Source organism: Gracilinanus agilis, chromosome 3, assembly GCF_016433145.1.
Source record: "Gracilinanus agilis isolate LMUSP501 chromosome 3, AgileGrace, whole genome shotgun sequence".
Lineage (NCBI taxonomy): Eukaryota > Metazoa > Chordata > Mammalia > Didelphimorphia > Didelphidae > Gracilinanus > Gracilinanus agilis.
This window is the reverse complement of record NC_058132.1, coordinates 346,089,078-346,114,086: the sequence shown is the minus strand read 5'-3', so window position 1 is coordinate 346,114,086 and position 25,009 is coordinate 346,089,078. Positions and strand designations below refer to the sequence as shown.

The window sequence follows — 25,009 nt, the reverse complement described above, 5'->3', positions numbered from 1 at the left end:
TGAGAAGTCCCTCGGGCCCCCATCTTTGTGCGGGTACAATGCAGCCCCACGTGGGCCTGCTCCTTCGCCGCCATCTTTGTGCGGGGCAGTTCTTCCTCCTGGGCTCCGGGAGCAGCTACGGGGTTGTCCCCGATGGCGCTGCCGCTGCCCTCGTGGTTGCAGTTGTGGTTGCTGCTGCTGCTCCCGGTGACTCAGAGTCGACTGAAGGACCCAGGTGAGCGTCAGGAAAAGCTCAGTGCTCGCTTTTTGGAGGAAGCTAAACCGGCCTCGCTGGAAATGGGATGAGGAGGAAAGACCCTAGCTGTTTTCCACCTTCATCTCTCGCTGGGTTGGGGCGGAGGTTGAGGGGTGGGAATGGCCGGGGCCAGGGGCCAGGCTGGGGCCGAGGGCTGGACTAGGGGCTGGGGCGGTGGCGGCGGCGGGCGCAGTTGGCAGTGCATTCCCGGAGTCCCAGATCATTAGAGCTGGGAAGGAACATCTGAGATCATCTGGTTTTCCCCTTTCCTTTTACTAATGAGTAAAGGGCGCCCCTCAGACAGAAGTGACATTCCTAGGCACAGAGCAATCTGGTAACAGAACCGAAACTCGAGCGCAGATATATCTGCGTTTTTGACTCCCTGCCCCTTGATCAACCTGATTCCCCAAACACTTTTCCCTGGAGAGATCAATGGATCAAATGCTGGACACCAGAGGAGCGCAGGAGACAAAGGAACCACGGTAAAATGTGGTTTCACGTGAGGTACTGGTTGTGAGCTGGATTGAGTAAAAAAAAAAATTAAAAGTGTAACTAATTCTCCAATGCCCAGGGTGTCCCAGTGTTATGGATGAGGTGAGAGCACAAAAATTATTTCTGGGACCCCAAATGCCCAAGGGTTTGCGGCTTTGCTCTCGCGAGGCATGGATCGATGTGTCCAGACTAAGCTAGGCTCCTTAGGAAAGCCTCCCAAAGGCTTGAGGCTCTGTGTTCTTTTTTTAAAGATTTCAGAGAATGAAAAGCCAAGGGAAAGTTTCTGTGGTTCCGAGACAGGGAGTAACAGTCTAGTTTGACTGGTTGTGTGATAAAATGTGACAACTAGATTGGGAGGGCTTGTTTGAGGGAAGAAGGCAGATTATCTGGCAGATGAGACAGGACAGGCTTGCTGAAGAAAATGATGCATAGCAACAGAGAAGAATTTTTCCTCATAACTTTAGAGCTGGAAAGGGTCATCTAGTTCCTCGATTTCAGTTTACAGATAAGAAGAATGGGAGAAGTTAAATTATTTTCCCAAGGTCACACAGATAAGAGATGGGATTTGAATTTTGATTCCTGGACACCAAAACTAGCTCTACTGATTTTGGTCATCCCTCAATTTTGTGCACTTGCTTTAATTAGCGGGGTGGTAAATGGTCAGTGGACAGAATGTGGGGCTTGGATTCTGATAGACCTGAGTTCAAAATCTGCCTCTCACTAACTGTGTGAACCTGGATAAATCACTGTAACCTCTGTCATCTGTAAAATGAGGATTTTAATAGTACCTCATATATATGAGGTATTATTATGTACTATAATGAGGTGTATATATATCTCCTTATATATGAAATGAAAGGTAATGAGATTAATAAATGAGATTACTTATATACAGCATTTTCCAAACCATAAAGCACTATGTAAGTGCTAACTATTATTATTATTATTATTATTAGTTATTGTCCATCTGTCTTTGACTTTTCTTCTTTAGGTACAAAGTGGAAAGGATTTATTGACCAAATTAACAAGTCTGTAGAGAATTACCAGCCATGTCCAAGGGAAAACTGCAGCTGCCACCTTGGGTAAGTTTTCTTTCATTCTGTCTGACAGGTTTTGCTTCTCATTTATATATTGTTTACAATGTTTAATAATTCCATTACATGTATGTTCTGGATTTAATATCTTTATGTCTTAAAACCAATAAATGGAGATTAGAATGTCTTTTAAGGCAATTTTTAATGAAGGGCTTTTAAAGGCTAGAAAAGCCTCAGACTCAGAAATGGATGACTTTTCAAGTAATATATACTGTTAGTGTGAACCTTAAAAATGATCTATTTCAACCCCCTTATTTTTACAGATGTGGAAATTTAGACCCAAGTCTTTAGGCATTTTCCCAACCCAACGTGACACAACAAATAAATAGCAGAACCTCAATTAAATCTAGTTCTTCTGACTCTGATTCTATAAACTCTGAATCCAGAACTTAATACCTAGTATTGGACATAGGTTTCTTATCAGTATTTGGACATATAACATAATTTAGGCAAGACTCTTTCAAAAGATTTAAAACAAACAAAAAGAGTATCTTATTCTCACCTTTTCAGGTAGAGCCTCCAAAATAATTTTCTTCTTGGTGAGGTATTTTGACTATTTCATTCAGAATCTTAAAATTTATTTCCTAAAATTGTCTCTTAAAATCAGTCACTTAAAATTTGATTGGGGGTGGGGCAACTGGGTAGCTCAGTGCTTTGAGGGCCAGGCCTAGAAACAGGAGGTCCTAGGTTTAAATCTAGCCTCAGACACTTCCTAGCTGTGTGACCCTAGGCAAGTCACTTAACCCCTATAGCCTAGCCCTTACTCCTCTTCTGCCTTGGAACCAATACAGAGTATTGGTTCTAAGACAGAATGTAAGTGTTTAAAAAAAATTGATTAAAGCTGTCACCAATGAATTACCTTTCATTTCTTAAATTTTTTTTCCAGTGAATATTTTTTAACTTTTCAAAAAATTTTTTTCAATTACAGGTAGAAATAATTTTCGACAATTGTTTTCTAACATTTTTCAGTTCAGATTCTCTTCCCTCCCTCTTCCCCAAGGCTATATCAAGTCTGATATAGGTTGTACCAGTGCTTTCATTCAGTACATAGTTCCATTTTCCTCATGCTATATCACACAACTGATAAAAAAAAAAACAACTCATAAAGGAAATAAAGTGAAAGATGACATGCTTTGATCTGCATTCAGATTTAACAGCTCCTTCTTTGGATGTGGATAGCAATCATGAGTCCCTTAGGGTTATCTTGGAACCTTGTTTTGCTAATAATAGTTTAGTCCTTCATAGTTGATCATCATACAAGAATATTTTTTAAAAGTTTTTGCTATTCCCCACAAAAATCCAACTAGACCTTAATTCTGTTTTTTGGTTTTTTTTTGGTTGGAAGTAGGAAGAAGAAGGCTAGAAGGAGAAAGTTTGGGAAAAATGAAATACATGGCTCTAAATATATTCTTCAGATTTTATGGAATGAGGTAGTTTAATCCTTATGAGAACAAAAGTAAGGTTTTTGAATATCAAAAGGACTTTCAGGCACTAGAATGAATGATACCTTATGGGTTCCAGTCTAAGTTTCTAAAGCCTCAGTTATCTTTTCATAAGCATGAAAAGCCTTCAGCCCTCTGTGAGAAAACTCTTTCTTTTTGGAATTGTACTTTAAAAGTTAGAAAATAAGGGACCAACTATTTCCCTTTACATAGGGAATTATGATAGAATGGAAAGATCTGTAGGTAGATGTTTGAGACAAAGAGACATTGTTACCAAGTGATCTTGTTACCTCCAACAAATCATTCCCCTCTTTGGGTTTCTGTTACCTCTTCTATGAAATGAGAGTTATGGATGATTCCACAGTCTCTTCTGATTTGAACATTGTGGGTTCTATTAATGTTTTATGATTATGTTTCTTTAAAGAAAAAGTTAGCAGGCATTTAAGTAGGAAAGAGAGGTGGATTCAGAGTCAGAAGATGTACATTCAGGTCCTAGCCTTACACATTTGACTGTGGGCAAGTCATTCACTGTCCTTTATCTTGGTAGTAAAATAAAAAGTAGAGTTATATGACTTCTGATGTCCCTTCCAGCTCTAAGTTGAAAATCACCACTTACCACTATTTTAAGTACTGAGAATATGGAGAAAAAGAAATATTAGGCATCCTTCCTGCTCTCCTGAAGCTTGTAATCTAATTGAATAGACAAGGGTAGAGCACAGGAAATAGATCAACAGTCAATCAAACGTATCAATTCCATATGATATGTAAATAAATGTTAGATCACATTTTAGTAGCTTAATTTGTGGTTGTGAGTTGATAAAAAAGACTTAATGGAACAGGTGGGTATTAAGCTGAGTCTATAAGGATATAGGATAGGGAAAAGCATTCTAGAATGGATAGGGGGAAAACTATGAATGGATTTGCTTTTTATTTGTATATGGCTTTACAGGAGTATTTGTCATTTAGCAATCCTTAATTTGGGAGTTCTTGTCCTTTTTTGTGTAATGGACCTCTTGGGCAATACCTCTTCTTGGAATAATGTTTTTAAATACAGAAAATAAAATACATAGGATGACAAAGGAAAGAATTACATTGAAATAATTATCAAAATTTCATAAATTCATAGACCCTGAATTAAGAAACTTTACCTTAATAGACAAAAAGTTACATGCATACAAAGCACTCTTCCTTATTGTACTCTCTAATCCTAACCCCATTATTAAGATCCCCAATGGTTTGTGAATTCCATGTTTTCACTCGCAATACTGATTGCAACCTGTCAGTCCTATGCCAATGCCAGTATGCCCATGTCCTCCCAAGAGTTCACCACTGGATCTACCCAGTGTGCCAGAGACCCTTTCTTCTGATGTTACAAGAAGACCTGTATGGGGCAGCTAGGTAGATCAGGTAGTACTTCCTAGCTGTGTGATCCTGGGCAAATTACTTAACCCTAATTGCCTTGCCCTTACTACTCTTCTGTCTCGAAACCAATACGTAGTATTGATTCTAAGATGGAAGGTCGAGGTTTTAAAAAAAAAAGGTGACAACCAGTGGAGTATTTGAACTATCCACCTGTCATCCCTACTCTACACATGAGAACAATATTAAAACAGGGAGCAGACAAAGTGGTGTCTTCTCCTTAGTTTATACTTATGGGTAATTTTCATTCTTTTTCAGTGTTATGGAGAAGGATTTGGCCCCCTTCCAAGGAGGCATCTCCAAAGAGATGATGACCAATATGGTTAGCCGGAAGCTAGGGACACACTATCAGATTATCAAGAATGAATTGTACAGGGAACAAGATTGCATGTTCCCTGCAAGGTAAGAGACATGCAGAATATATTTATGCTTCTTCTTGTCTTGTTATAGATACACATTTTATCATAGATAAACCCAGTCTTGCATCAGTTCTGATCTTGGCAGTATCATAGCTATTTCTGTGACTGTGCCCTTCCTTTCCTGAGGTCATCAATAAGCTAGCTATATTTCTATCTGTTTCCTTCCGTACAGAAAATATATGCAGGAGAAGGCTGGGCAAGAAGAGTGAAGAAGAGTGATGGAGGATAATCAGTGGTGATTCATGGGAATAGCTGAAGCTAAACCAACTTTCAGTATCAGGCCTGAGCTATTAGTGTACCATCAAGAGGCTAAGATGGCAACTGGGGGTAGCTATAAGCATCTGAGGCCTGGAGTCAGGAGGACCTGGATTAAAAGCTGCTCTCTTCCTAACTGTGTGACCCTGGGCAAGTCACTTAACTGGGATTGCCTTGTCCTTGCTCGTCTGTCTTAGAGTTCTTACTAAGACAGAAAATAAGGATTAAAAAAAGAAAGAAAGAAATATCCTAAGCTGCAAACCAAAAAGCTGTCTCCTACACAGGTGTCTTTCCTTTTCAAAAACCCTTGAATGTTTTTTGAAACTGCAATAATAATCTTTCTTTAAGACCTCTCTTTATCAAAAACCTATATTTCTCTTTTGCAGTGTTGTGGTATGAACTACTCTACCATTTGTACACTTAAATTTCTCTTGCTATTTTTGAGAATCAGATGAAAGTAGAAATAAAGGTACAGAAATAAGTTGTCCTAAACAGGCTTATTTGGAGAAAATTGTCAAGGTATTTTAAACAGACAACTCTTTAGGGACAAGAGAGAATAATTGACCTTGGAGAAAAGTTGGAAAAATGTTCTTCCCTTCCTTCTTGAAGAAGTGGAGGAGATGGGATTTGGATTATTTACATATGCTACTAACTCAACTAATAAGTTTCTTTTTTATGCTGGATATTTTATATATAGACTCACATCTCTTTCTCTATGTATGCTGTATACATGTTACACTTGTGCACATGGTGTGTGTGTGTATGTGTCTGTGTTGAGAATGAGTCTCCCTGTCTCACTTCTGATCATCATGGAACCTTTGACCTGCTGCGTTTCTGACCTTAGCCAGCCCTCCCCTCCTTAGGCAGCCTGGTGCCTTCCCTTCCCTCTGCCATGCTCTCTGGATCTCCCCATGATGATACTAGAATTGATATAGGCACCCAGGCAGCTTTATCCTGACTCTTGTCCCCAGGAGCAGGGACTGAAGGTGATTATAGCCACACTAAGATGGAGAAGCTTATTTTAAATGATGAAGGGGATATGAAAACAAAGATACCAATAACATTTAGAAATTTTTTGGAGCAAAAAATAGAAGTGTTGTGTAGAACAGGTTTCCAGGAAAGGGGGTGGGTATTTTAGATGCTAGAAACAAATGTAGGACACAAATTATAGACACTATTCAAATTTGTAGTCATACCTACTATTCAGTCCTTAATGAACATTTTAAGTTTTTAAAGCCTCTTAACCATTTATATCATAGGCCCAGGTAATTATTTCAGTAAGAGTCAAAATATTTTGGTCCATTTCAAGGACATGAAGGGAAAAGATCATTATTGATTAAGGGCATTAAGAATACTTCACAGTGAAGGTGGAATTCGATTTTAACCTTACAGAAAAAAAATCCGTATAGTAGGTGTTAGGCAACATGAATTCTAGTCCTGATTCTGTCCCTGGATTGATATGTATGACCTTGGGCAAGGCTAATGAGTCAATAAATATTTATTAAGCACCTATAATATGCCAAGTACTGTGCTAAGCCCTGGGGAAAGATAGGCCCTCTTCTTAAGGAGTTCACAGTCCAGGAAGGGAAACCATATGCAGAGTACTATATACAAATAAGATATATACATGATAAATTGGCAATAATTAATAGAAGGAAGAGACTACTAATAATAGTAATGACTAGCATTTATATAGAGCCTTAAGATTTGCAAAGTACTTTACAAAATATCCCATTCCCCAAAAGATGGAAGGAAAGAAAGAAGCTTTTATTAAGTACCTTCTAAGTGCCAGACACTGTACAAAGTACTTTATAAATATCATGTCATTTTATCCTCAACTACCATATAAAGTAGGTTCTATTATTATCTCCATTTAACCAAGGGGGAAACTGAGTCAGACAGAGGTTAAATGACTTGCCCAGGATCATACAGCTAGGAAGTGTCTGAGGCCATATTTGAACTCAGGTCTTTCTGGCTCTAGGTTCAGCTCTGTTCATTGCAATACCTAGCTGCCTCAGAGAGATAGTAGAAAGGAAATAGTAGTAGAATGTGTATATTGAACTCTTCATTCTCTCTTGACTCCCAAGCTTCTCCCAATCTCAGTCTCATCAATTGTCAAGGCCTCTATATTTCTTTCATTGATCCCCATATCTCTGTAACCATCCTCCTTTAAGTCCTTATCCCCATTTCTCCTGGACTATTGCAAAAGTCTCTTAATTGGTCTTTACGCATCTGGTATCTTTTCTCTCTAAGCCCTCCTTTACAGCAAACAAATTAATAGTCTTAAAATTCAAAGTCTGAACACATTATTCCCTCGGTCAAGAAGTTTTGCTGACTTACTATCCTTAGGATAAGATACAACCTACTTTGTTTGACATTTCAAGCTCCTCACGGTCTGGAAGGTGGAATTTGAGGCAAACCTCAGAGAAAAAAGATTCTAGACATTCCAGACATTACTTTTTCTCACATATTTCATGCTTCAGCCAAACTTTTCCTATTTGCTTTTCCCTTAACATATTTCTTCCCTTGCCTCGATGCCTTTCATGCTTGCAAAATCTCCCTTTTTATCTCTTCCTCTTGGAACCCTTAGCTCTCTTTAAAGTAAAGCTCAAGTTAGTATCTCCTTGAAAAGACCTTTCCAGATTCCTAGTTGTTGGCCCCCCCTTGCCCTCCTCCATTTATTTTGTGTAGTCTGTATGTATTGTTCTATGAACATGTGTCCCTCATTTGGACATAAGCTCTCTGAGAGCAGAGACTGTCTTTCTTTTGTATTTGTATTCTCTGGGTCTAACACAGGGTTTAGCACCTAGTAAGTGTTGTTGATTGGTTGCTATGGATATTCTTTTTTTAAAGAAGAATTTTTATTTAAAAATAAGAAATATCTCAATTAAAAAGAATAGATTTTTAAAATAAGCCAATAAACAAAAAAGAATTTTAGAAAGCCTATTATGGATATTCTTGAATGCTAGGCTAAAGAAAGCAACATGGAATGTTTTGGAAGAGAAGTGATAGGATCAGATCTGGGCCTAAGAGGATTCTGGCATTCAGACAATAATAATAGGTAGTATTTATATAGCATTTTAAGATTTACAAAGCCTTTTACATAGGGATAATATGAATATACTTATAGCATCAAGTTTAAAAATTCCAAATAAATCTGAGATTTTGTAATAGATGGTTTAATATCTCAGATTGCCTTAAAGTGGATTTCCATCTTGTTATGATTTATGTAAGTTTGAGAAATTGTAATCACTTTACACTTTAATGATTTTGAAAAAAATAACCCAGGGCATGGTGGAAGCTAAAATAAATATTTAGAATTTCAAAGCAGAACAGAAAGATTTTGCTTAGTAATGAAACAGGTGCCTTTGCAAAGGGGTACCTAAAACTCAAAGAACTGAATTTCAGAGAGGCAAGAGAACTGAATTTCAGAGATTTGAAGGGCTCCAGTTGAAAAATAGCATATTTTACTGTGTTTTAACTTTACTGCTGTAAAGTAGCTTTCAAGAATTGTTCATTAGCTTTGTATAACATTCCTTTAATACATTCCATCCTAATGGAATGCCAGAATACATGGTTGGGGTTGGGAGAATGTATGGTAATAGACTAAGGAGGAGGATGAAAGAAACACAAACTAAACCTACCTTCATAAGATCAGGTCTTATATATCTTAATTATTTTATTATACCTCTTACGTCCCAGCATATTACTTTACAATTTTAAATGCTGAATTAGTGGTTGTTGAATGACTATAGAGCCACATTTTTGAATTAAGGAAACGCTAAAGGAACCTAAATATATTATTTTATGATAATAGCATTTGACTCATTAATTGATTTTAATGCTGTCTTTGTTTTCAGGTTGCATGTGATAGAAATTGGTGGGGGGTGGTCTTTAAAGGTTATCTAAACTAGAATGAAGGAAAAACTAATTAAAAGAACTCCTTGAGAGTTTCATGATTATGAAGTTAAATTGGTGGCATTATATTACAACTTGAAGCCAAACCTTTGGGTAAGGTAGAACACTAACAACTTGGGTTTCCAGTCTAATCATAATAACAATAATAATTCCCATTCCATTAGCCCATTGAAGTTTATGGAATACTTTCCCTCATGACAGCCCTGTGCAGAAATAGCACAAGTAGTTTCTCCATTTATAGAAGTGTAAATTGAAATTCAGAGTGGTTAATTAGTTTGCCTGAGGTCACACAGCTAGTATGGGTCATCTTCGAAATTTAGAAAGTTTAAACAAGAAGGAGCTTGAGAGATCACCAAATCCAGTTTACAGATAAGGAAATTGAGTCCCAGAGAGGTTAAGTGATTTGACAAAGGTGATAGAGGGAGATAATCAAAGAACTAGGACTAGAGCCCAGCCCTTCTTCCTGTATGTTCCCCATGACTTGTGCATATGGATGGCACTTCCCAAGGACACCTTAAAAGTGGCAGAATGCAAGAACACCAGCTGGGGAAGGCAAAAGCAGGAACAAAGGATCAATATTTCAACAGGAATTCTTGTAATAAGTGAACCAATTGATGAACAGTTTATTCAGCAATCAGAAATAAATAACATACATAATAATATAAAGTGGAATAGGTCCTGCTTCCTGAAAATCAACCCTCCCAGCTTCCCAGCAGCTGAGTATTATGAACATGCTTTCGCTCTTCCTCAAGAGGCTAATAGGGACCCCACCTATGCCTAGGCAAAAGTGTTGCTATGGTGAATTTTCTGATTTTTATGCTTGGCAGGTGCAGTGGTGTGGAGCACTTCATTTTGGAAGTAATCAACCACCTTCCTGACATGGAGATGGTGATCAATGTTCGGGATTATCCCCAGGTTCCTAAGTGGATGGAACCTATCATTCCAGTCTTTTCCTTCAGCAAGGTGAGAAAAAAGAATTCACTGTGCCAGGAAAGCTACATTTACTTCATGTTTATATGTTTTATCATTACTCTTACTATGATATGGGAAGAAGCACCATAACTAATTTTTCCATTTTTCTCCTTGCCTGAAGTTTGCAATGTTTACTGGTTATTTTTATATGTTTATTGTCTAGAACAGTGATGGTGAACCTTTTAGAGGAGTGCCATGCCTTGCCTCCCCCCCCACCTCCAAGACTATGCCCCTCCCCACCACCCAGTGCGGGCACGCCTCACCTCCCCCTTACCCCACCCAGGGGAGGGGGAAAGTGCTCCCATTTGGCTGCTGGGCAGAGTGGCGGGTGGTGTGAAGAATGTCCCCAGCAAGTGTAGAGAGAGAGAGGGGAGCAGCTCCACCTGAGCCCTTCTGCCTTTCTAGTAACAGACTCTGGGGCAGGAGAGAAGGAGGAAAGAAGAGTGGTGGGGTGCCTACAGAGAGTGATCTGCATGCCATCTTTGGCGCCCATGCCATAGGTTTGCCATCACTGGTCTAGAACATGGATTAGAGAATTTTTACCACATAAATGTAGTTGTCACATTTATTGAGCCCCCGTGTTATGGTAGGAGCTAAATGGATTGTGTGTGCCATTATGGGAGAGAAGACGGAGAGAAAAATATTTTTTACTCCATTTACACAGGAAAATTGGGAAAGTGAAATGTATCTAATAACAGTTTCATCAGGAACAAATCTAAAAAGTAACTAGATCTTCCTGAAAAAATGGAGAACTTCCCACCTTTGTTATCCAGTTATTTCAGTCTTGTTGGATTCTTTCTGACCCTATTTAGGGCTTTTATGGCAGAGATTCTAGAGTGATTTGCCATTTCCTTCTCCAGCTCATTTTACAGATGAGGAAACTGAGGCAGGCAGGGTAAAGTAACTTGCCCATGGTTACACAGCTAGTAAGTGTTTGAGGCCAGATTTAAACCTTTTAAGATGTATTTTTCTGATTCCAAGCTTGCACCACCTGACCACCCCATATTTATTAAGCATCCCACCTTATTCTACCCTAATTTAGGTTCTGAATTCTTAATTAGTTAACCGATATCTTTTGAACAGCTATATTAGACCCAGGGGGCAGGAGGAGATACAAAAGAAGTATATATGACATAGATCTTGTCCTCAAGGCACTTCAATGTTTTGGGAGATGAGAAACACTCATGAAGCTATTTAAAGCAAGTGTTTATAGAAAGAACACACCAGGTATTATAACTGAAACCTGACAGCCCCTGAATACATTGGTTATTGTTATTGTTATTGTTATTATTGAATTATTTTCTTGAGTTGAAGAATCCAATAGTTTTATGCTCATCTTTTCCATTAGTAAAACAGTAGTAATTTAAATCCATCCATAGCCAGCTTTGCCATTTTGTTTCTAGACATCACAAAGAGGGGAACAAAATTTCTGGAATAAAGAAATACTTGAAAAAATGAAGACCTTGTTGGGAAACTTGTGGAAATGAATATAGTTTGGTTCTTGTCACTTCATCCTGAGATCGCTTTAGAGTGATTTTTATGTTTCTGTTGAAGACTAATGAGTACCATGATATCATGTATCCTGCATGGACATTTTGGGAAGGGGGACCAGCTGTTTGGCCAATTTATCCGACGGGTCTTGGGCGATGGGATCTTTTAAGAGAAGATCTTGCAAGGTAAGATTTTCAGAGGATTATTTTCCTGCTTATATTCCTTTGCAGACCCTATAACACTAAGAAGACAAAAATGAATAATTTAGAAAGAAGCCATAATAGATATCTCAAACTCAGGAGGTTTGTCCAAGGCATCATTTATTTGTACGTAATGATTTTGGCCTATATATTACTTTGCTGGTATGTTAAAATGCCAGCTCAATCTAAAGGCATTTATTGCACATTTGGCCATATTTTAGTGTATAATGAAATTTACAGTATTTACTTTTATCTAAGTACCTTTGCTAACTTTTATTTTTAATTTATAAACACATTTTATTCAAACACAACAAACACATCCCTCAAGTTCCTTAGAAGGTTCATTCCATGAAAAGTTTAGTTTCTCTGTTGTTAACAGGAAGGATGCCTTTAATTCTGATAGTATGATAGTAACATTGTTGCATTTGACCAGAGTTTTGTTACCTTTTTAGGCTATCATTTACCTTGTTACAGTCATTGTGGATATTGTTCTTGGGCTCTGCTTTTTTAACATTGTATCATTTCATATCACCCTTTCCATGTTGCTCTGACTTTTTTCATAGTTATCTGCAGTGTAGCAATAATAGTTTATTATATTCCCAAACCACATTTTGTTCAACTATTCTCGAGTTGTTACTTTTTCTGAGAAAGTTGAAAAGGCCACTTTTCTGAGAAAGTAAAAAACTATATTTTGTAATGTGGAAATAGAGTAGGTTGATGGTACTTTTTGGAAACTCAGTAAAGCAAGAATGAATCAGTTTATGTCTTATGACCCTATATTCAATTCAATTCAATAAACATTGTTTAATCATGTACTGTTTGCAGAGCAATGAAGTATATGCAGAGTATGAAAGGTGAGAAAAATGAGAGAGAAAACATATTAAATGACAGGGTCTCTACCCTTGTGAAATTACATTCTAGTGCCTCCTTCCTGTGTCTACAACAAATAAGCAAACCACAAAAAGACCTTTCCTTGCACCCTTCACCCCTTCCAGTTATTGTCCAATTTATCTACCTTCCTTTATTACAAAATTTCATGATAAAGTTATCTATACTCAATGTCTCCATTTCCTTATTACTTTTTCCTATTCTCTCTTTCTTGAAAACTGACTTTCTGTTTTTTTTCAGAGATCACCAGTGACCTCCTCCTAATACCATATCCAATGATTTTTTAAATTTTGTTCTCTTTAACTTATCTATCCCTTCCATAAGCATATGGTCTTTTACATGTTCTTTTCACATCTTTTAAAACAAATAATTGTCTTAAAATTACTTATTTTTAAAATTCGATTATTTGTAAACTAAAAAGTTGCATAGAGTTAATACCTTTTTCAAAGCATATTACCTCCTTTATAAATATTTAACCTGCTTTATAATTCTTTAAAATAAAAATTTATTTATTTATTTTTTGGCCCTTACCTTTTTATCTTAGTATCGATTCTAAGGGCAGCAAGGACCAGGCAGTTCGGGTTAAGTGACTTGTCCAGGGTCACACAGCTAGGAGGTGTTTGAGGCCAGATTTGAACTGAGGTCCTCCTGACTCCATGCCTGACACTCTATCCACTATACCTAGCTGTCCCTCATTTTTATTTATTTTGTTAATTATTTTTCAAATATATGTAATTTTTTTAAAAATTTTGAGTTCTAAATTCTCTCTGTCCTTCCCACCTGTGAGAAGGCAAGCAATATGATATTAATTATATATGTGAGATCATACAAAACATATCCATAATAGCCATGTAAAAGAAAACACAAAAATCCCCAAGAAAATTTAAAAGTGTGCTTCAGTGTGCATGAAGATATCATCAGTTCTCTCCCTGGCACAGGATAGCATTTTTCATCATTAGTCCTCTGGAATTATCTCAGATCATTGTCTCGATCAGAGTAGCTAAGTCTTTCACAGCTGACCATCATGCATTATTGCTGTTGTTGTGTACAGTGTCCTCCTGGTTCTGCTTACTTTACTTTGCATCAGTTTGCAGAAGTCTTTCCAGGTTTTTCTGAAACCATCCTGTTCATCATTTCTTGACTGTTTTATGATTTTAGAGGCATGTAATTGCCAGAAGTTTTTGTTGCCTGGTAAGGAGTGATACAAAATATTGAGACCGGGAAACAATGAGAGAAAGGCCTATTAGAGGAAGTATGCAGATTGTGTATGGGTGGTGGGGGAGACAGGTGGTTTAGTTTGATCCTAGCATGGAGTATGAAGAGTGTGCGATAAAGCTGGAAAGGTAGGGTGGTACCAAATGATGGAGGGCATTGAATGCTAGAGGAAAAGATTTACTTTTCGCTTTACTCAGTAGTGCCATTGAAGGTTTGTTTTTTTTTTAACAGAGGAGTGACATAGCTATTTCTGATTGACATGTATGTATTTTAGGTCTGCAGAAAAGTGGCCATGGGAAAGGAAAATATCCAGAGGATACTTTAGGGGGTCTAGGTGAGTATGTCTTTTGGCATCCAAGAGAGTCTCCCAAGTTATGTCATGGAATAATGCAACTTTAAGGAAGATATAAACAATGTCCATAGACATTGTAAATCCAAGGTAAATTCAAACTTTGTGATAAATAAACAAAAACAATGAATGTTAGAACTGGTTGAGAGAATATGTAGTTCAACCCCCTCAGGTTTTCTTGATTCCAGACCTGGCACTATATAGCACTATTTTGCTGCTTAGGCTAAATACAAGAAGATGAAATATAAAGAAAAATTTTAAATTTTATACTTGGATTATAAATTCAGTTTCTCAAGGCCAGGGAAAAATAGAGAAAAAGCATATCTAGGCAACAATTCAAGTGAAAGAAATCAAGGAGGTTATACTATAATTTGTTGACTTGTTGAGTTAAAAAATGACTTGGCAACCAGAAAAGCTGATGTGCTTTTATACTAGATGAAGGGAGCCACAGTGTTAAAATGAAAGAGGTAAAAGTCCCTTTGTACTATACCCTGGACAAGCCACTGTAGTAATAGTATTGTGTTCCATTTTGGATCCCACATTGTAGGAAAAACATTGACAAAATTGGAGCACAGAGAAAGTCAGTCAGGCTGGTTAGGGCATTTTAGAGATTGTGCCACATGAGCTCTGTTGGAAGGAACTAAGGATATTTCATCTGGAGATGAGAAGTTTATTCTGTAGCAGAGAGTCTAGACTTAATCTTTTTTATCCCTGTTGACAGAATTGGGAACAGTGGATGAGCATTGCAGAGAAGCAGACTTCAGCTCCAAAAAAAGAAGAATTTATTTACAGTTATTTGTTGTTGTTGTCGTCATTTCAGTCATGTCTAACCCTTTATGACCCTATTTGGGGTTTTCTTGGCAGAGATACTGGGATGGTTTGCCATTTCCTTGTACAAGAAAACTGAGGTAAACAGGTTAAGTGACTTGTCCGGGATCATATAGCTAGTAAGTGTCTGAAGCTGGATTTGAACTCCTAAAGATGAGTCTTCTTGATGCCAGGCCCAGCACTCTATCCACTGTACTACCTGGCTGCCACATTTAGTAGCCTCTCTTTATAAAAAGTGGGATGGGCTGCCTTAGAAAGAGATTTTTTTTTGTGACTGAAAATTTTCAAGCAAAGCTAGGACAAGCACTTGTCAGAGATGTCATAGAGATTATTCTGTTAATCTATGGGTATATTAGGTATTTCCTACTCTGAGATTCAGTCAAGTATAACAAAGGTACTATACAGATTTGAAAACCATAAAATGTCGGGAGCTGAAGGGAACCTAAGAGATAATCTAGTATAACTTCATTATTTTTCATATGAGACAAACCGAAGCTTAGAGTGGAGATAAGTCTTGTATAACTAGTAATTTGTTATTTAATTAGTGGCAGAAATTAGACTAAAACTAATTCTGAGAAATGAATTTTTCATTTTATGTATATATCTCTGATACTTAGCACACTGCCTGATAGTAGTAGGGACTTATAAGTGCTTATCGATTGATTGATTCTACCAAATAGGAATTTCATATCTGGATAGATGAAACAACCATGTAGCTTTTATAGAAGTTCACTGATAATAGCATATCACTTTTTATCCTCATGTTCAGGATATGAGCAAGACCTTTTTTTAGTAGCTCCTTGATTTTATCAACTAATATCACAGGAATAGTGAAGTTTTTTTCCCTTTGGAAAACTTGGTCAAAGATCACAAATAAAAAACCACTAGATTCCTTAAAAAATGTTTAAGAAATAAAGTTAATTAAAATTAACCTGTTTCCTCACCTGTAAAATAAGGATAACCATGCTTACAGTACTTTCCTTGCAGTTATATGAAGTTCAAATAAGATGAGTAAATATCTTATTAATAATAATTAATGTTTATAAATCTTTAAGGTTTGCAGAGCACTTTATATATATTATCTCTTTTGATCCTCGCAATAACTCTGGATCCTCATTGATATATATATATATATATATATATATGTATATATATATATAAGCAGTTTGAAAACTCTAAGTTGCTTAATTAAATGTCATTTTTAAAAAATTACTCTTTAGTAGTCATTATGGAGAATTTCAAAGGACATTATGTGATCTGTTTCTTTTATAGGACAAGTCCAGAGAGAGATCCTCTAATCCTTCTATCTCGGGAAAACCCAGGACTTGTTGATGCAGAATACACTAAGAATCAGGCCTGGAAATCTGAGAAAGTAATTATTGACAAATTCAGTGCAATGGGTGTTGTTCTTTGCATGGAATTCCAAGCTAGATTTTCTTTGGGTGATAGGGAAAAAATGAAGGCTATTCAACATATTAGTAATTTCCAATTCAGAGATAATTTTTTTGGTTAATATTGCAAGTCAAATCAGCATTATTCCTGGTAGTTTTTATGGTGGAATGAAAGTGTGTGCCCTATATATGCATTCATTTGTCAAAATGATGCTGATACTCTCTGCCAGGATAGCTTCTAATTCCCTGGAGAAACTCTAGCTATGTGACAGATGAATGGAATTGGGAAGACTTATATGAACCAGTGTAAAGTGAAGTGAGCAGGAGAGTACAGTAATAACACCATTATAAAAAAAATGCTACAATATTTTTGAAAGGCTTAGGAACTCTGATCAATAGAGTGATCAACCAAGATTCCAAATGATACAATGCAAATCATCTCTGAACAAGGAGGCACTGTAGTTGAAATTATTTCTCTTTTCCAAGTAACTCAGAATTCATTTGGAAGAATAAAGGTCTAGAAGCTCAAATGAAATAATGGGAAAAAAAATAATTCTAAGGGGACATAATATTACCAAAGTGCAAATTATAAAGAAGTACTTATCAAAACTGATACTGGTTATAAAACTGAAAAGTAGATCACTGATATAGATTATCTAAGCAAGAACTAGTATTAATTGAAAACAGTAGTTCAATATCTGATAAAGTTGAGGACATAAAAATCATAGAGAAAGGGTCTCTCTTTTTGTATGAGAACTTGTAGAAAACCTGGGAGCGGGGACAGTTTGGTAGAACTTAGATTTGAACCAATGTATGTCATGTCATGATGAGCTTTTAGTAGATATACAACTTGAGTAATTAAATAGTAATTATATAGCTCTTTAAATTTGCACAGCACTTTAAATATATGATCTCATTTGAACCTCACAATAACCTTGTGAAGTTGTTGCTATTATTATTTTAATTTGACAGTTAAGGAAAATAAATATGAGACAGTTTAAATGAATTGTCCAGAGTCACACAGCTGGACAATTATCTGAGGTGGGATTTGAACTCAAAGCTATCTGGTCCTGAGGTCAGCACCCTATTTTGTATGCCAACCTCCTACTCCAATATAATGTGAATATGAGGTCCTCTGATTAAAAAAGAGAATGAGAGGGAGGTACCTTTTCCCCTCTAACGTTCTTAGCCAAAATAGGCCATTTTAATTACATAAAATTAAAATGCTTTTGCATGAATTGAAAAGAGAGAGAGAGAGAAAAGAATGAAAGAGAATGAGAAACGAGATGGCATGCTCATAATGGGATTATTTATGGAAGGACTCTTTTTAATTTGGGGGTGTAAAAAAGTTCAAGGATCAAGTGACTCATTTTTATTCACATACTTAAAAGTGACAAGACCGTTAGTAATAGTCAGGTTCCTAAAATTGATAGATAAAACAATTCCAACTTACTTAATTTTGTTGGAAGAAATACCTAGTAAGATAATTGATATGAGTCACCTGTGTGAATCTCATCTTCTGGGTGAGTAAATCCACCCTTGAGACCAAATTATAAATATTTATATGGTTGTTTGGTAAGCAAAAGGAGCTGGATGCTATTAAGACAATTTATTTAATAGAAATAGCACTTAGCCTAGACCAGTGGTTCTTCCCGATTTTTGTGTCATAAACCTCTTTTGCAGTCTAGTACAGTCTATGACCCCTTCTCAGAATCATGTTTTTAAATGCATAGGATAACAAAGGAAACCAGTTATATTGAAATATAGATGTAGCATTCTCTGTATTCAAACTTACTGACTCCCTGAAATCTATCTGTGGATCCTAGGTTAAGAATAGCTAATCTAGTCAGAAAAACTTAGTTTTGATTTCCCTTATTAGTTAGCATGGGCAAGCAATCTTTCTGAAATTGTTTTCTCATTTGTAAAATGGTTATACTAGTACCTATCTTAGCTACCTACCTGCCTTCCCTGCCTCTCAAAGTTGTCATGAAGAAAGAGTTTTGTAAACCATAAAGCATTATCTATATTTATATTTGTATCTATATACTTATATACATATGACTTATTTTTTTTTTTTGTTTGTTTTAAGAGTTAGGTAAGCAACTAGGTAGCACAGGCCTGGAGTTGGGAGGACTTGTGTTTAGATCTTACCAGACACTTCTGGTTGCGTGTCTCTGGGCAACTCATTTAACCTCATTTGCCTGGCTCTTATCTCTCTTCTGTTTTAGAATTGATATTTAAGACATCAGGTAAGGGTTTAAAAAACAAAAAAGAAAAAGAAGGGTTATTTCCATTATATTAGGATAACTAGGGAAGTATGATTACACTTCCATTTGAGGGATATTTCATCTAAAGAATTGATACTAGTTATCCAGAATCAGGGCACTCTTTCCAGCTGAATTGTCTTGGGTAAAGAAACATTGGAAAATATTTACTTTTAAATGTGTTTTCTAGACTCTAGGCAGAGCATCACTTTTATATGATAATGATTTTTTAATTAAGTGTATCACTGGTTACACGTTATTTCCTTCAGTGGATTGTTTCTGCTACATATCATCTATTTTCTATTCACTTTTTGATATCTTTAAATTTATATCTCTCTGGGCTATAGTTACACAGTTGTCTTTGTGAGTCAGGAATTTGAAATATTGTAGATCAGTTATTAATTGCTTATTATTAGATAATTAATTATTTTTAGATTAATTGCTAATCCATAACTGTTCAACAGAAATTATTCAAAACTGAATTACATGAAGTTAATTTTAAAAATTTCTTTCTAATTTAAAGGATACTCTTGGAAAACCACCTGCTAAGGAAGTCCCACTTGTGGATCACTGCAAGTATAAGTAAGGTTTCAGTTAGATATATCCATTCATCTTTCTTTTCCCCCAATATTGATTTGTGCATTAGCTTTTGGTGAGTCAGCTCTAGCACTCAAGGCCTGACTGAAATTTAAGAGTAAAATCATATTAAGTAATATTTAGCTTAGAAATAAATCTTTTTTAGAGATATTTGAAGTCAGTGGAGATCTTCACAGACAACCATGCCAAAACTCCTTTGGATCACAATTCAAGCAAATATTTGTTCAGACCATTTTTAAAACTAGAGGCTAATTATATAGGGAACAAGAGAAAATCTTATGTTCATGGCCTGAGTTGAAAGCTACCTAGAGGGAGTCAACTCTACCTACAGCAGAGTTTAGAAAGACAAGGAGGGAAGAGAATAGAAATAGGAAAGACATGATCAGAGGGAGAAGAGAAGAAATAGATGAATGAAAAAAAAAAAGTTGTCATTTGTGTCCGGAAATATTTAGCACTAATTTTCTCTTTTTCAGATACCTGTTTAATTTTCGGGGGGTAGCTGCAAGTTTCCGATTCAAACACCTCTTCCTATGTGGCTCACTAGTCTTTCATGTAGGTGAGGAATGGCAAGAATTCTTCTATGCACAGCTGAAGCCATGGGTTCACTACATCCCAGTCAATACAGACCTCTCCAATGTCGGGTATGAGGCTCTGTTAATCAGTTTGTTCCTAATCATTTTGCTGTTCCCATTTCTTTCTGAAAGTTTCTTTTTTTTTTTAATGGATGTTTTTATTTTGACTGTTTTGAGTCACAGATATATATGTTACTTCACTATTTAAAACAATTGGATCTCAAATGGAATTTGGTGTAGAACAAATTCATCAGTCATTATATACCTACCATATATACGAAGTGAACTGTTGGAGGTGCTAGGGAAAATAAATAAGAAATAATCTTTTTCTCAAGGAACTTGCATCCAATAAAAGTCCATTTTAGTCTAGTAAGTTCATTCAAGCATTGTAAAACAAGGCAGCCATAATTTCTTTGAGAGCAAACACCTACCAGTTATCTCTTAAATTGTCAAAAAGTCTAAGATGGAGGGGCAGCTGGGTAGCTCAGTGGATTGAGAGCCAGGCCTAGAGACGGGAGGTCCTAGGTTCAAATCTGACCTCAGACACTTCCCAGCTGTGTGACTCTGGGCAAGTCACTTGACTCCTTTGCCCACCCTTACCGCTCTTCTGCCTTGGAGCCAATACACGGTATTGACTCCAAGATGGAAGGTAAGGGTTTTAAAAAAAAATTATAAATTAAAAAAAAAAAAGTCTAAGATGGAGCTAGCAAATTGATACTTTGAAAAACCCAAAGTAAATTTCTAAAAATCTTTTAAGTTATACACACACACACACACACACACACACACACACACACACACACACACACACATATATAACCTTTATGATTCCATGAAAAAAAAGGCTTTTCAAAAGTAAGCTTTATAAATTTTTTTTAAAATAGGCCTAGTGGTTTCCTGTTATATAAAGGAAGATTCTGAGTGGCCTGAGGCTAATCAGAATTTCAGATTTCATTGCTAAATTACCATAGTACCCATAGCCCCACACTGAACTGGCCATTTCTGCTGTTCTCCTTTGTTTCTCTTTTTATCTCTCCCTTCAGTATTTCAATTTGCTCTTTTCAATCTCTTAGCTTTACCCCAGTTTGCTTTTTCTTCTCTCTGCCTTAATTAATTATAACAGAAAACTGCCTTATAGTTTCTAGTTGTTGTATTTACTGAATACTGAATTTTGAAATGTCCTGGTCTTTTATTTCATTACAGGTAAATTGAATATATTTCTAGGGGGAAAAAACATGGTCAACCCTAAATTGAATGACTTTTAACTTGTTGGTGACTTTTGTTATCTATTTCCTTGTCCCCACTTTAAGGAGAACACCTGACATCTCACAAGTCTAGAGCTATTTGTGTGTCCCCATCCTCAATTAGAGTAATTTTGTGTCATTCTTATATGGTATAATTTTATATTTTAATATTAGGGAACTTCTACAATTTGTGAAGGAAAATGATGATCTAGCCCAACAGATTGCTGAGAGGTAAGTTTTATTTCCTTTCTTCTTTTTATTTGCTACTCTCCTTTCTCCTCTGTGTTATTTTCCCTGATTAGAATGTATGCTTCTTGAGGACAGAGGAACATCTTTCTTTTTGCTTAACATCATTTGAAACATATCGTAAGTGCTTAATAAACACTTCTTGCCTTGTTTATTACCCCTTTTATTCCAGTATATTTTGTATCAAAGATTCTTAGCCTTTTTTGTGTCCCCCACTCTTTTGGTAGTCTGGTGAAGCCAATGAAATATGGTTTGTTGCCTGTGGTCATAATTGAAAGAAAAGTTGCTTCAACAAAAAGTTAGGGAAAATGAAGATGTAACTTTTTTTTATACACACAAATTCATGGACCCCCTGAATTCTGTCTATAGACCAGGTTAAGAATCCCTGTTCTCCATAAAGATTTCTTAATATTATCATGGGCATGATGTAAAAGGATTCACCTTCATTCAAGGGAAGCTAGCTAGTCTATGGTTTAGGCAGGAGTCTATAGAGTCTATGTTCCTAAAATACTAATGACTAATTCAGTAGAGGAATGAAAGTTGCAAAAAATGGTGTATACCTTGTTAGGGCCTTTCTAAGACAATGCAAAGAACTCTTTCTGCATGTGTTTTAGAATGAAGATTAAGGCTATCATACAAAAATAAAAATTAAAACAAAACAAACACATTGGTCCTGACCTTAGTAATCTGTCAGACTTTAGCTTTCCTAGGCATCAGATTTTTAAGGGAAAAAAAATTTTTTTAAGATCTTTTTACAAATACATGTGTTTAATATATTAGTTTTAGATTCCATTAATGATTGACTTATTGTTATCACTTTTACCTACAGAGGGCAACAATTTATCATCAACCATTTGCAGATGGAGGACATTTCCTGTTACTGGAAAATTTTGTTGACTGAATATTCCAAAGCTTTGTCCTACAAAGTGAAGAAAAAGAAAGACTATGGCAAAATAACTCCCAAACTTTTGAAAACAGAACTTTAAGAACTACTTTTATCCTTGTGGTAGAATGACTTCATTTGGATATCTTCATGGAAAGATGCAGATTATCTCATTCATTTGGATGAGATTATAATTTACTTTGGTAACTTATATGTTACACATTATCTAATACCTACCAAATAACTGGTTTTCCTTATCTTTCTGCAATCAGAGACTCAAGAAAGATCCAGATTATCAGTCATACAATAATAGAACATAGACTTGGAAGCCAGATTTGTAGTCAGAGGACCTTGGTTCTAATTCTCTGACTCTGTTCAGCAAATCAGTAAGCTTTTTGTGCCTCAGTGTATTCATCTATAAAATGAAGGAGTTGGATTGGATACTCTCCAAGATATCTTTTAATTCTAGTTTATGATCATAGAAGCAACATTTTCCCCTGTAGGTTAAATAGGGACCAAAAAAAACCAGACTATGTGAGTTTTTATTTGTCTGTGTCTTAGATTGGCTCTGTACGATTATGCCTCATTTTACTTGTCTATGTAAGAATTGTAATGGTCATTTCATTTATGATCATTGTTAAATGCAAAATGTCTTTTGGGACCTATTGGGCACATTATCCAGAGTAAACAAATAGGCATTTAGGAATATAATGGGTTTTATCTCTAGAATTCTGCTGTTTCCCCTGGTTTGATCCAGCTAAGTCTGGCTGATGTATATAAAATATTTGGGGATCATTTATATCATGCAATTAATTTTTTTAAACTTTTTTAAAAAATGTAAACATTTCTATACTTGGGGAAGATTTTATATTTTTGTGTAGAAAGGAACTAGTTCTTAATTATTGCAGTTGGACTTCTAATCCTTACTCTCTTCTAACCTATTCTCAGAAATCATTTTTTGGGGTTTATATAATCAATTAACAAGCATTTATTAAGGACTTACTATGTGCTAGCTACTATGCTAAAGACTGGGAAAAGAAATAAAAACAAAAACAATCCTTGTCTTAAAGCAGTTTACAACGTATCTAAATAGGTACATACAAGACACATACAGAGCAGATGGAAGGTCACCTTTGAGAGGAAGAATCTAGCAAGAGGACAAATTTGGTTCTTCAAAACAGTTTCAAGAACTCATGTACCTTTTAAAAAATGGGCAGGAGGAGCTATTACAAGTGAATGACTCCCATTTACTGGAATTGGCATCAGTAATATTTATCATGAGGGTATATTTTGTGGGCAATACCAACAGTTCACTTCAGTAAATGTCATCAGCTGAGATTTGTAGCTCTGTGAGACTCTCCTATAACTCACTTCTGTATAGTAAAGAATTCTTTCATTGTAAGATCATGTTAGACTCCCAAATATTTCTTTTTTTCTTCCAACTTTTTAGATTACAGTGAGATCTCTAAAGAAGCCTTCCATGATACAATAGTGAAGTATGGGAGGAGGGGGAAGATATAAATTATGTGCCAAAAATAAAGCAGTTTTAGCTGTCTCCATGGTCTAGGACAGAGGTGTAAATGACAGCTGAAGGAGCCTACAAAACTACCCACTGCAGCCTGAAAGAGATTAAAATGTAATTGGGAAATGTTTAGTCAAATAAAAATATAATACAACATAGATGATCATGTGAATTAAATATCTAGGCCTGGAAGTCTCATGTAATAGTGGTCACAGTCTTGTGTCTTAATTTGCCTGTGTGGCAGGTGAGATTCCCGACCGGTGGTAGTCAAGGGATGTGAAATGTAGGAACTGAAGTTTAGGGAAGGATTTAGACTGAGCTTAAAAAGCCATCAAGTGAAGCAAGCTGGCCCTCTCTCTACCATTTTTTGGGCTTGTGAAAGGAGCTCTCTCAGAGCCATCCTGGGGCTTATCTGTTGCCATCTCTGGCAAGCACAGGCCACCCAATCTAAGAACCACAATTTGTAATCTCTAAGTTAGAAAGGCTAGAAACCTTATTTCTTGCTTTCTTTCTCTTCACTAATAAATACTTATAAATTTAGTATAAAATCTCTAAGATTAATTTTTATTTATAATAATAATGTTAATTTGGGGTTTTCTAAGTCAATAGGTATGCTTACCTTTTCTATTTGAGTTTGATAATACTGGGCTAGGACACTGAATCTAAAAGGTTTAAATTTAGGAGAAAACATCAACTAATTATACCAACCCTGATACTCAGCACTTCACCTCACCTCCCACACTATCACTAGCTGAGCCAAAGACCTAACACACCTGTTACCCTCAATTCATCTGGATAATGCTTCAGGGGTAGAAGCTTGCTGGGCCATGATGGACAGCATCTCAACAGCCAATTGGTATATCAATAGCCAGTACTGATATGCAGTGGTTTGTGCTGCAAGAGATTCTGAAGGAAACCAGGAACAGAGAAAGTGGCAAGACAAATGTCTAATCCTGAAATAGAACTCAACAAAATACCTTACTTTACAGAACTTTGGAAACCCACACTATAGAAATCAACCTGGTAGCACCTTATCTATTGATGTTCTGGACTGCTAGAGCTAGAGAACTGCA

At 36.2% G+C, this 25,009-nt stretch overlaps 1 protein-coding gene across 1 annotated transcript; it reads left to right on the top strand.

The window, feature by feature from the left end:
- The first annotated feature begins 132 nt into the window (after positions 1 to 132).
- On the top strand, positions 133 to 24,389 carry POGLUT1 (protein O-glucosyltransferase 1). The gene is made up of 11 exons (XM_044666758.1): positions 133 to 214; positions 1,719 to 1,809; positions 4,941 to 5,084; positions 10,102 to 10,237; positions 11,801 to 11,922; positions 14,315 to 14,374; positions 16,490 to 16,589; positions 19,396 to 19,454; positions 19,943 to 20,110; positions 21,460 to 21,516; positions 22,361 to 24,389. Exons 1-11 carry the CDS (start codon positions 133 to 135, stop codon positions 22,515 to 22,517), a joined length of 1,176 nt encoding a protein of 391 aa, XP_044522693.1. The 3' UTR covers positions 22,518 to 24,389.
- The last annotated feature ends 620 nt before the right edge of the window (positions 24,390 to 25,009 follow it).

Bases quoted from the DNA above. Each gene is read 5' to 3' on its own strand.
- POGLUT1 (XM_044666758.1), top strand. From the start codon at position 133: ATGGCGCTGCCGCTGCCCTCGTGGTTGCAGTTGTGGTTGCTGCTGCTG. The intron at 10,238-11,800 runs GTGAGAAAAAAG...TTTCTGTTGAAG, and splicing joins CAGTCTTTTCCTTCAGCAAG to ACTAATGAGTACCATGATAT. The intron at 19,455-19,942 runs GTAAGGTTTCAG...TCTCTTTTTCAG, and splicing joins GTGGATCACTGCAAGTATAA to ATACCTGTTTAATTTTCGGG.